Genomic DNA, 12,973 nt, shown 5'->3' with positions numbered 1-12,973 from the left:
TGCCTGACAAACTCTTACTCATCCTTCAAAATACTCTTCTTTTCAACCTTTGTCTCCCTCGGGTCAATTACCATTCTTTTTCTGTTCTACTGTTTTCTTTCTACTCACACCTGTATCATAATTCTTTAACATATTATAATCATTTGCGTACTTATATGTCTATCATCAAACTAACAGTTCAAGAACAAGACACATTTGTCTGTCATCTTTGAACACATGGCATTCAGTACTCAAAGTCTTCTGTTGAATGAAAGACTGTCATACTGAGGTTCAAATCTCAACTATGCAACCTCCTGGCTAATGAGCTTAGGTAAATTAACTTCTCTAAGCCTCAGAAACATCATCTTTAAAATGAAAAAATAGCAACTAAGCCATTTACTTGGGTTACAGTCAAAATTAAATGTAGTTTTTTAAAACAATTAAAATGGATTCCAGCAAGAAATCAACAAAGGCAGGGCGCCTCAGTGGCTCAGTCATTTTAAGCGTCCGGCTTCGGCTCAGATCATGATCTCAAGGTTTGTGGGTTGGAGCCCTGCGTCGGGCTCTGTGCTGAGCTAACCCAGCTAGCTCAGAGCCTGGAGCCTGCTTCAGATTCTGTGTCCCCCCCTCTCTCTCTGACCCTACCCTGCTCGTGCTGTCTCTCTCTGTCTCTCAAAAATAAATAAAAAACATTAAAAAAAAAAAAAAAAGAAGAAATCAACAAAGGATGCTAAAACAATTAAGTGAAAGTCTGTGAGAGAACAGGTTATTCTCAGTCTCAAACTACCAATCCCAATGTGATTCGTTAATGGCCAAGAGAAAAAGATACCTTTACCAAGTGATTAAATAACATCACTCATGGGACATGCAAGCGTCATGTGCACCTGATCCACTGATGATGCTACATCACCTATGAAGCATTTCTATCAAAAGTTGTTTAACCCGAATCTAACCAATGGAACAATTAGACAATTCTAATTTAAGCAAAACAATTGGCCTAGACTTTTCCAAACTGTCCCTCTTATAGAACTCCCTCAAAAAAGAAGAAGGGGGGAAAAAAACACCACCACGGAAGACTACCTAGACCTAAATGATAACTGAATGGAATTTCTCAATCCTTGATTGGACCGTAAATGTTTTTTTTTTTTAAATGCTGTATCTAAGAATAAGTTCTAGTGAAGCTCCTGGGTGGCTCAGTCAGTTAAGCATCTGACTTCGGGTCAGGTCATGATCTCACAGTACATGGGTTCGAGCCCAGCTTTGGGCTCTGTGCTGACAGCTCAGCCTGGAGCTGCTTCAGATTCTGTGTCTCCCTCTCTCTCTGCCCCTCCCGGATCATGCTTTGCCTCTCTCTGTCTCAAAAATAAATAAACATTAAAAAAATTTTTTTAAACAAGCTCTAGAGAACATTACTGAGATGACTACAGAAATCTAAATACAGTGTTCTAGGTTATTAGATAATGGTATGTTACTGACATTTAAATTTTCCTCATGTTGTAATTGCTCAAAGTTATATAGAAGAATGGCATTTGTTTAGAATAACTGTGAAGTACTAAGGAGTTAAGTGTTATGATACATGCAACTAATTCTCATACGGTTCAGCAACTCATATATTTATTTATTTTAAACTTTTTTAAAACATTTATATATTTTTGAGAGACAGATCATGAGCAGAGAAGGGGCACAGAGAGGGAGACACAGAATTGAAAACAGGCTCCAGACTCTGACCTAGCTGTCAGCACAGAGCCTGATGCAGCGGTCAAACCCAAACTATGAGATTATGACCTGAGCCGAAGCTGGACGCTCAATCAACTGAGCCACCCAGGCGCCCCAAAACTCATATACTTAGAGAGAGAAAACAAGTGTAGCCAAAGATTAACAACTGATGATTCTAGGTAAAGAACATACGGCTTGTCACTCTAATATTTTTGCGACTTTTCCTCATATTTGGAATATTTTAAAAATACAAAACAATACAATCATTTAAACAAAAAATTAAAATCAAATGAGAATACAAGTAAAGTGCTTAACACAGTACCAGCCCAAGGCAAGTTACTATTACTGTTGATAACTATCTGCCAAAAACAGATTATATGACAGATCGAAGAAAATGTTGTACTGATATCACTAGAATTTGATCGGAAACAGGGAAAAAGCACTCCCATAAAACTGGACTGTGCCAAAACAAACCTAGTACCATAAAAATACATTATGACGTCCCTAATCATATAGGTTTAATCCACTGGCGGGTCTTTTTTAAACAGCATTTAGTGAGCGAATACTATATGCCAACCCTTGTCCTATTCCTAGAACAACAGCCTTCATAAAAACACCTGCCTTCATAATACTTACATCCCAGTGAAGCAAGAAGTCGTAACTGCAAAGGAGTAAGATAAGGCAGGGAAGGAGCACAGGGAGTGGAGGAGAGCTACAATTTAAACTTGAGCGATCATGAGAGACCTCAAGGCGCTGTCTCTGGCAATATTTGTCACCTCACAAAAGAGCGTTGGGAAGCTGCCAGGCAAGGTCAAGGCTCCGTGACGAGGTCAGTGTGGCTGGACGGAGGGAGCGAGGAGGAAGTTGAAGACGGTGCCAGAGACAGGAAGGGGCCAAAGGCGGACCACATACCAGGTACACCATTGTAGGGGATTTGGCCATTACCCCGAGGAATGTGGGGGCCCCAGTAGGTTTTTGAGCAAAAGAGCAACATGACCCGAGATGCCCCGCATACCAGGCTCACTTTAAATGCTTCCTACCCAACTCCCTTGTTCCTAACGCCACTCCCCGCACCCGAACCCCCGCTACCCCGGCCAGGTAACCTTTCTGTTGAGACACAAACGGAACCATTTCTTAATGGAAACAGTGGGGTGTGTGGTCAGGCGGAGACAGCTCTGGCATGGAACATCTTTTCTCTTGCAAAACCCCAATCTGCTCGGAGACAACCCACTCCCCTCGTGGGGATGCACACACACAACTGGGAGGTCACACTCGACACGCGCACACACACACCTCCCCACAACCGCGCTGCACACGTCCTCCGGCCGCGCGCGTGGCAGAGCCAGCAGCTGCGAGACGAACTCCCCGGTGGGCCGAGCCATGTCGCACTCACCCGCAGGTTCCCCTTGGTCCGCTGCTTGTTCTTCCCGCCCATGGTCGCGGTCTCAGCCGCACTCTCAGCCCGCAGCTCCCAGGTTGACACAGCCGGGCCACAACTTCCGCCCCTTGCGCCGGAAAAGAGCCCGCTGGAGCGACTTCCCCGGCCCTCCCCTTCCGCCGCCCACCCCGCCCTCCTGCCTCCCCACTTCCGCTCCCGCCTACAACCGCGGCCTTGACCATCCGCGATGAGAAACGTCACAACTAGAGCCCCGCCTGACCGAATGACGTCATCCATGCCCAATAAGAGGCCAAGCTGAGCACCGAAGCTCCAAATTCTGTCTTTCGAGCTTTCCTGGAGTCAAGTTTGTGTCTAGGAAGCTGGCATGAGTCATGAATGAGGCATTTTCTCATATGGTAGCGGAAGAATGATATGGTTGTGGCTGTGGAAAGGTAGCAAAATGTTAGACCTTCTAAAATGCAGTCATTAACATCTCCTGGGCATTTATTAGAAATGCAGACTGTCAGATCCGCTTCAGGACTATTGAATCAGATTTTGCATTTTTTAATGTTTATTTATTTATGAGAGAGAGAGAGGAGACACAGAGAGAGAATGAATGAATCCAAAGCAGGCTCTAGGCTCGCATCTGTCAGCCCTGAGCCCTAAGCGAGGCTCGAATCCACGAACCTTGAGATCAGGACCTGAGCTGAACAGACTGAGCCACCCAGGTACCCCCAGATTTTGCGTTTTTAACATGATTCCCAGGTCTTGTTAAGACTTGAGAAGTTGTCCTCTAGGCAATATTCTCTAACGCTCCCCCCAATCAAGTGTTAAGTGCAGTTTTTAGAAAAGTCTATAAAAACTTAAAATGTACAGATCTTGTACTGATTTTGCTTTTCAGTGTTGCTCATGTCCACACACTCACCCGTTTATACAAACTATTTTTCCTTTATTCAACCGGCTTCCTGTTAGATTCCATCAATAGTGGGGACTAGAATGAGACTGACACTAGGAGAAGTGACTTGCTCCATTCTGTTAGCATCATCCCAGCAGCGGGGCTTTGCCCCAGCAGCATCAATTCATTTAGGTGGCAGCTGGTTTCACTCTGCATCTTTTTCTTTTTTTTCCAAGAATCAATCACCCTTATTGTGCACTTCAGCTGTCCCAGCCAGGCAAGGACCTTACCCGGAAAGGTCTGACTTCTAGTTCCGTGAGGCACCTCCTCTGATCTCTAGACTTCTCCGAATATAGCTTACTCTGTAGACTGGAATTCAGAATCAAGTAAATATTTCACATGATTTTGGCATAAAAGTCAAAAAATTTAGAGACCGTCCCTAAAAAACAAAAGCAAAATGAAACAAATACACCTGTATATCAACAAAGTTGATGGCTCTGTAACACAAAGGAGTTATTTCAGTGGACTCTGGAGCACATCCATTTGACTATATATCTATGAAATATATCTTACAAACAAAAACACTTTAAGAATTCTTAGACTATTTTCAGTAATTATAATAGCATAATAATATCAGTACTGTTATTCTGAAATCAAATCAATAAGTAATTATTACAAAGGTACTCAGAATTTTGGGAAATGATGAAAATATTCTGTGTCTTGATTGGGTAATAGTTACAACTATATGTATTTGTTGAAGCTCATAGAATTCTACATGAAAAAGGATGAGTTTCCATCTAAATTCCTGTTTGATTTAAAAAGCAATTATGTAACTATGTTAATGCCATTAGGAACTAAGAAAATAAATACAAATATAAAATAAAAAATGTTTAAGATAGGAGTGCCTAGCTTTCTCAGTCAGTAGAGCATGCAACTCTTTTTTATTTTTATTTTTCTTAGACAGAGTGTGAACAGGGAAGAGGGGCAGACGGAAAGAGAATCTTAAGCTGGCTCCATGTCCAGTACTCAGCCTGACATGGTTGATTCAACAACCCTGGAATCATGACCTGAACCAAAATCAAGAGACAGGAAGCTCAACCAACTGAGCCACCCAGGCACCCTGAGCATGAGACTCTTGATCTTGAAATTGTGATCTCAAGCCCCACATTTGGGTGTAGAGATTACTTAAAAAAAATTAGGGGCACCTGGGTGGCTCAGTTGATTGAGTATCTGATTTCAGCTCAGGTCATGATCTCACAGTCCGTGGGTTTGAGCTCCACGTCAGGCTCTGTGCTGACAGCTCAGAGCGTGGAGCCTGCTTCAGATCCTGTGTCACCCTCCCACTCTGCCCCTCTCTGTCTCTCTCAAAAATGAATAAACATTTAAAAAATACAAAAATAAGTTAATTTAAAAATTGAAAAACAAGGTTTAAAATAAAACTTATATACAAAAGACCCACTACCAATACCGTCCTCAATGAGGAAAAACTTTCCTCCCTAAGGTTAGAAAAATGACAAGGATGTCCACTCTCACCACTTTTATTCAACATAGTGTTGGAAGTCGTAGCTTCAGCAATGAGACCACACAAAAATATAAAAGGCATCCAAATTGGCAAGGAGGAAGTCAAACTTTCACTCTTTACAGATAACATGGTACTCTATATGAAAAACCCAAAAGACTTCACCAAAAAACTTCTAGAAAAACTTCTTTACTTCAGTAAAGTCACAGGATATTAAATCAATGTACAGAAATAGGTTGCATTTCTACACACCAATAATGAAGCAGCAGAAAGAGAAATGAAAGAATCTATCCCACGTACAATTGCATCAAAAGTCATAAAATACCTGGGTATAAACCTAACCAAAGAGTTGAAAAATCTGTACACTGAAAACTATATAAAGCTTATGAAAGAAACTGAAGAAGTCACCAAAAAAAGTGAGGGGGAACATTCCATGGATTAGAAGAATAAATATTGCTAAAATTTGAATACTATCCAAAGCAATCTACACATTCAAATCAATACCTTTCAAAATAACACTAGCATTCTTCACAGAGCTGGAACAAACAATCCTAAAATTTGTTTGGAACCAGAAAAGACCCCAAATAGCCAAAGCAATCCCAAAAAGGAAAACCTAAACTGGAGGCATCACAATCCCAGACGTCAAGCTGTATTACAAAGCTGTAAGTATGAAGACAGTATGGTACCAGCACAAAAACAGACAACATAGATCAATTGAATAGAATAGAGAATCCAGAAGTAGATGCACAAACATATGGCCAACTAATCTTTGACAAAGCAGGAAAGAAGATCCAATGGAAAAAAGTCTCTTCAGTAAATGGTATTGGGAAAACTGAACAGTGACATGCAGAAGAATGAACCTGGACCACTTTCGTACACCACACACACAAATAAACTCAAAATGGATGAAAGACCTAAATGTAAGACAGGAAGCCATCAAAATCTTAGAGGAGAAAACAGACAACAACCTCTTTGACCTCAGCTGCAGCAAATTCTTATCAGATATTTCCCTCCAGAGGCAAAGGAAATATAAGCAAAAATGAACTATTGAGACCTCATCAAAATAAAAAGCTACTGCACAGTGAAGGAAACAATCAGCAAAACGAAAAGGCAACTGACAGAAGATATTTGCAAATGACATAGCAGATAGGGTTAGTACCCAAAATCTATAAAGAAGTTGTCAAACTCAATACCCAAAAAACAAATAATCTGGTGAAGAAATGAACAGAGGACATGAATAGACACGTTGCCAAAGAAGATATCCAGATGACTATCACACACATGAGAAGATGCACTACATTACTACTCATCATCAAGGTAATAGAAATCAAAAGCACAATGAGGTACTACCTCACACTGATCAAATTGGCTAAAATTAACAACTCAGGCAACAACAGATGTTGGCAAGGATGTGGAGAAAGGGGAACCCTTTTGCAGTGTTGATGGGAATGTAAACTGATGTAGCCCTCTGGAAAATAGTATGCAGGTTCCTCAAAAACTTAAAAATAGAGGGGCGCCTGGGTGTCTCAGTCGGTTAAGCTTCTGACTTTGGTTCAGGTCATGATCTCACTGTTCGTGAATTCAAACCCCGAGTCAGATTCTGAGCTGACAGTTTCAGATTGTGTCTCCCTCTCTCTCTGCCCCTCCTCCACTCATTCTCTGCCTCTCAAAAATGAATAAATGTTAAGAAAATGTTTTAATTAAAAATAGAGCTACCCTGCAACCCACCAATTGCACTACTAGGTATTTATCCAAAGGATATAGGAGTGCTGATTGGAAGGGGCACATGCACCCCAATGTTTATAGCAGCACTATTGACAATAGCCAACATATGGAAAGAGTGCAAATGTCCATCAACTGATGGATGGATAAAGAAGATGTAGTTAAGGGGTGCCTGGGTGGCTCAATCAGTTAAGCATCTGACTCTTGATTTCACCTCAGGTCATGATGTCATGGTTCATTAGTTGGAGCCCCACATCAGGCTCTGTGCTGATGGTGAGAAGCCTGCTTGGGATTCTCTCTCTCTGACCTTACTGCTCTCTCTCTCTCTTTCTCTCTCTATCTCAAAATAAATAAATTTTAAAAACTTTTAAAAAATATGTGATACATCTATGTATATATATACACACACAATGGGATATTACCTGGCAATAAAAAGGAATGAAATCTTGCCATTAGCAACAATGTGGACAGAGCTAGAGTGGATAGGACTATGCAAAATAAGTGAGTCAGAGAAAGACAAATATATTATTTCAACCATATGTGGAATTTAAGATACAAACAGATGAACATAAGGGAAGGGAAGCAAAAATAATATAAAAACAGAGAGGGAGACAAACCATAAGAGACTCTTAAATACAGAGTCTCAGAACAAACTGAGGGCTGCTGGGGGCATGTTGGGTGGGGGAAGGGCTAAAAGGGTGACAGGAATAAGGAGGACACTTGTTGGGATGCGCACTGGGTGTTATATGTAAGTGATGAATAACCAACTTCTATTTCTGAAATTATTATTTCACCACATGTTAACTAACCTGGATTTAAATTAAAAAAAATAAATTTAAAAAATAAAGGTACAGAAATAAAATGTATAAATTTGAACTAGAAAAATTAGTATAACTCATATGTATGTGTATACATATATGTTTCTAATAGTATTTTCAAGAGGTCTAGAAACAATGGCAAACCTAGTAGCAACAGGCACTATTAATATATACACAATGACACAATCAACAAAATATAGAATGTGGGAAATTCTATAAGACACACAATTAGTTTCATGAACAAAGACATTGCATAAGGAAGAGCAGAAGGAGAGGGGAAAGGAGGAGAAAGGGGACAGATTTAAAGAGACTAGAGACATATCAACCAAATGGAAATGTGGCCTGTGATTGAATCCTTATTAAACAAACTTTAAAAAAAATTGAGATAATTGGGCAATGTAAACACATATTGGATATTTGGTTACATTAAGGAATTGTTAATAATTTTGGGAGTGTGATAAAGGTATTTTGGTTATTTTTTTTAAGAGGTTTTGTCTTTTAAGAAACATATCAAGGGACTCCTGGGTGGCTCAGTTGGTTAAGTGTTGGACTTAACACACAGGTCATGATCTCATGGTTTGTGATTTTGAGCCCCACATTGGGCTCCCTGCTGACAGCTTGGAGCCTGAATACTGCTTTGGATTCTGTGTTTCCTTCTCTCTCTGCCTGTCCCCCACTGACCCTCTCTCTCTCAAATATTGAAAAACATTTAAAAATATCTTTATAGAAATACACATCGAAACATGGACTGGTAAAAAGATACGATGTCTGGGATTTGCTTCCACAAATTCAGTGGAGTAAGTGGTAGGAGCAGAAATTTGAGTGTATCTATTAAATACTCTCCAGGTTACTCTGATACCATACTTTCAGACTTTTCCTCCTAATCTTCCTTTCCTTGTTCTCCTTTGATGACTCATTTACCTCTATGGAGTTTTTGAATATTGAATATTGGAGTCCCTCAGGATTCGGTTCATCTATGGTCTCTGCTTATGCAATTTCATCCATATCCACAACTTTTCTGTCAAATTTATATCCAGTCCAGACTCACATACACAATTTCTATTAGAAGGCTTAATCTGAAGTGTGACTGTGTGGCTCAGTCGATTGAGCAATTGACTTCAGCTCAGGTCATGGTGCTCTCTCTCGAAAATAAATAAACATTAAAAAAATTTTTGAGGGGTGCCTGGGTGGCTCTGTCAATTAAACAGCTGACTCTTGATTTTGGCTCATATCATGATCTCATGATTCATAGGTCCACACCCCAAATCTGGTTTTGTGCTCACAGCACAGAGCCTGCTTCAGATCCTTTCTCTCCCTCTTTCTGCCCCCTCCCCTTCTGAAAAATAAATGTTGAATTTTTTTTAAGAATTTAAACAAAAGGGGGCTTAATTTGAAGTCTTTTGGACACTCAAATTGAAGTTCACAAAAATGGAATTATTTTACCCCCAGACTTGGGTGTCTTGTATTGTCTATCTTGGTAACAGGCACCACAGTAAATCTACTTTCACAAGCTACAGTTTTGGAATAAACCTTCCTATTTCTCTCTCCCTGGTCCTTCTGTTCAATAACCCCTCAAAATTCTAACCATTTTACCTCCTTTACACCTCCCAACATTTCCACATTTCAAACTCCATCACATGTCTACCGTCTAAGCCAAGAATCATTCCTTGGCAATAGTCTTCTAACTGGTTTATAAATATGCATTTCCCGCTTCGATCTAGGATGCATGTTGCAGCTAGAGGGTTTTTTTTTTTAAATTAAAATGGCCTATAAAATCATGAATTACATGCCCCCAACCCACCCCTCCAACTTGTCATGCCACTGTGTTCATTTCTTGTCAATCACAAGTCCCACTAGCCTTACTTCATCTCTTAGGCATGTCACAGACTTCCCAGCTTCAGGGTCTTCACTGAGGCTCTTTGGGGTAAACGTTTCTTTGCCACTCCCTCTGTCCCAAACCCCCCACTCTTCCCGTGTTCAACTGGGTCAGGTTCTGTTGTATGCATTCTCATGGATTGCTCTACTTATAAACTGAAAAGAAATAGTAGTCTCAATAGTTATCAAAGGCCTTACTCTCAAACCAGAATCAATCCAAACTTGATGAGGTCTGGGTCTACTTTATCCATTCCAGAGTGGGTATTTATTTGAATAAATAATAAATATTAACATAAACTTAGGGGAAAAAACGGCACTCAATTACTTGATTGTTGATTCTGTTGTTCCAACTACCACAAAAATATATCAAAAACATTTAAGTAGTATAAATATTGGAAAGCATGCCTCTAGAGTATTGTTGGCATTTTTTGTCTATTTTAAAAATACAAGAATATTAATAAAATATTCAAAAGAGTAAAGCACTTTACAAATGTAGTCAGATCTCAAATAAATATCCAGTATTAATAAAGGTATTAATTTGTATAACAATAACAGAAAACATAATGAAAAAAATAAGAATAGGGGCGCCTGGGTGGCTCAGTCGGTTAAGCCTCCGGCTTCGGCTCAGGTCAGATCTCACGCTCGTGGGTTCGAGCCCCGCATCAGGCTCTGTGCTGACAGCTAGCTCAGAGCCTGGAGCCTGCTTCCAGTTCTGTGTCTCCTTCTCTCTCTGCCCCTCCCCCTCTCATGCTCTGTCTCTCTTTGTATCAAAAATAAATAAAACATTAAAAATTTAAAAAAATTAAAAAAAGAAAAAAGAAGAATAAAATAACAAAATGTATATTTCCTATGTGAAAAAAACATGAAAATTTACTGAGAAGCATAAAAGATAAATAGGAAGATATCTTTGTTTCTGGACAGAAAATGAAATAATGGGAAAATGACAATTTCTGGGTTCATGTTGACTTTCTAGCCCAGCTCTCCTACTTACTAACTGTGCAAATTTGTACATCTTCCTTAACCTCACTGATCATCAGTTTTAGCATCTGTGAAGTGAGGTAGTACCACATCCATGTACTATATCTACCAAAAGGATTGCTATAAAGAGATAGTCATTGGAAAGGACGAAAGTCTGATAAGCATTTTTAAATTTTTTTATAAAAATGTTTATTTATATATTTTGAGAGAAAGAGAGAGGGAAAGAGAATCCCAAGCCTGTCCTGAGGCTCAATCTCATGACCGTGAGACAAATGCCCTATGATTCTCCTATAAAACAAACAAAACAAAAACCAGGTACCACCCACCACCCTAGGCCTGCCTCTTCCTTCCGTCTGTGTCCTCCCAGTGGGAGTTTATACCTGGGAAGCTCCCAAGGTTTTGAAGCAACAGAAGGCCTTCCCAGCTGATACCCCAAAGAAAGAAAACCATAAAAAAACCACTATTGATGGATTTAAATACATTAAATTAAAAAGTGGTTTTTTCCCCTATGTCAGAAAAAAGCGAATAGACAAACCTGCAACGTTAACTGGGGGCTAATATGCTACGTGTTAAAAAAAATTTTTACAAGTAAGTATTTTAAGGCTGCACATTAAGTAAAAATAAATTAGATATAAGTAGGCATTTACTGCAAAGGATATATAATTGACCCACCCTAGAAGTTAAATGAAGATAACATAAAACATAGATTTTTCGTCTATAAAATTGACAAAATAGTAATAATAATCGGTGTTGATAAAAATCTAGAGAAAAGGAAAGTTCAAAAGAATTGCAATTTTCATTTGTTAATCTTTCACAAATTCAATTTAACAAGCCAGATTCAAGACTTAGGAGGGAATTTCCACTTCTGGAAATCTAAGGAGAAGAGAGAGTAGATGCCCCTACCTTTGTCAATTGGAAACGAAAATAAAAATAAAACCCGAAAAAGGTTACAAATTGCTGAATTATATAGTACAGCCAGATAAACACTGCTCTTTTGACAATGTTGTTGAAAAATCTATGTCATGGAGACATTTGAAATCTATTTTTTTTATTATTCTCTTTTAAGTTTTATTTATTTTTGAGAGAGAGACAGACAGACAGAGAGGGAGACACAGAATCTGAAGTAGGCTCCAGGCTCCCAGCTGCCAGCACAGAGCCCTACAACAGGGCTAGAACTCACGAACTGCAAGATTATGACCTGAGCCGAAGTCAGATGCTTAACTGATTGAGTCAGGGGGATGCCCCAAAATCTATTATGTAATGAAAGAAGGCAGATACAAAACAGTATGTGCAGTATAATTTAATTGCTTAAAAAGAAAATAACACTGGCACATGGATGGCTCAGTCAGTTAAGGGTCCTACTTGATTTCAGCTGGGGTCATGATCTCAGCATTCCTGGGGTTGGGGCCTGCATCAGGGTCAGTGCTAACAGTGTGGAGCCTCCTTGGGATTCTCTCTCTCTCCCTCTCTGCCCTCCCCTGGTCGACACACACTCTCTCTCAAAAACTAAATAAACTTAAAAAAGAATATATTACAGAGGCACCTGGGTGGCTCAGTCGACTAAGCATCCAGCTCCGGCTCGGGACGTGATCTCATGGTTCATGGGTTCCAGTCCCGCATCGGGCTCTGTGCTGACAGTTAGCTCAGAGCCTGAAGCCTGCTTCCGGTTCTGTGCTTCCCTCTCTCTCTGACCCTCCCCTGCTTGCACTGTCTCTGTCTCTTAAAAATAAAAATAAAAAATATTTAAAAAATGAGTAAGTATTAAAAAATGTTTTAAAAAAAGAATATACTACATATACACATAAGTAAAAATAATATACTAGAAAATATTGTCTTCTTGGGGGGAGACCTGGGGCGGGTTTTATTTATTTTTGAGAGAGAGAGAGAGAGAGAGAGGGAGATGGAACATAGGCATGTGCCAGTGGGGGCCAGGGACAAAGGGAGAGGGTGAGAGAGACTCTCAAGCAGGCTCCACTCTCAGCTCAGAGCCCCAGGAAGGGCTTGATCCCACAACCCTGGGATCAGACCTGAGGGGAAATCAAGAGTCTGAGGCTCAAATGACTGAGCCACTCAGGCACCCCTTAGGGTGGGTT

General features: G+C 40.0%; 1 protein-coding gene across 1 annotated transcript in view; it reads right to left on the bottom strand.

The window, feature by feature from the left end:
- The window catches only part of LTN1 (listerin E3 ubiquitin protein ligase 1), a 63,035-nt gene extending 59,804 nt beyond the window's left edge, over positions 1-3,231 (bottom strand). Inside the window, exon 1 of the mRNA XM_029939085.1 lies at positions 3,089-3,231. Coding sequence (XP_029794945.1) covers positions 3,089-3,130 — 42 coding nt within the window. The 5' untranslated portion in view covers positions 3,131-3,231. The remainder of the gene's footprint in view (positions 1-3,088) is intronic.
- Positions 3,232-12,973: the final 9,742 nt, after the last annotated feature.

The sequence above is a fragment of the Suricata suricatta genome, chromosome 5 (genome assembly GCF_006229205.1).
Source record: "Suricata suricatta isolate VVHF042 chromosome 5, meerkat_22Aug2017_6uvM2_HiC, whole genome shotgun sequence".
NCBI classification, from domain to species: Eukaryota; Metazoa; Chordata; class Mammalia; order Carnivora; family Herpestidae; genus Suricata; species Suricata suricatta.
The sequence above is the reverse complement of the archived record's forward strand: the minus strand, read 5'-3'. Positions and strand labels throughout refer to the sequence as shown.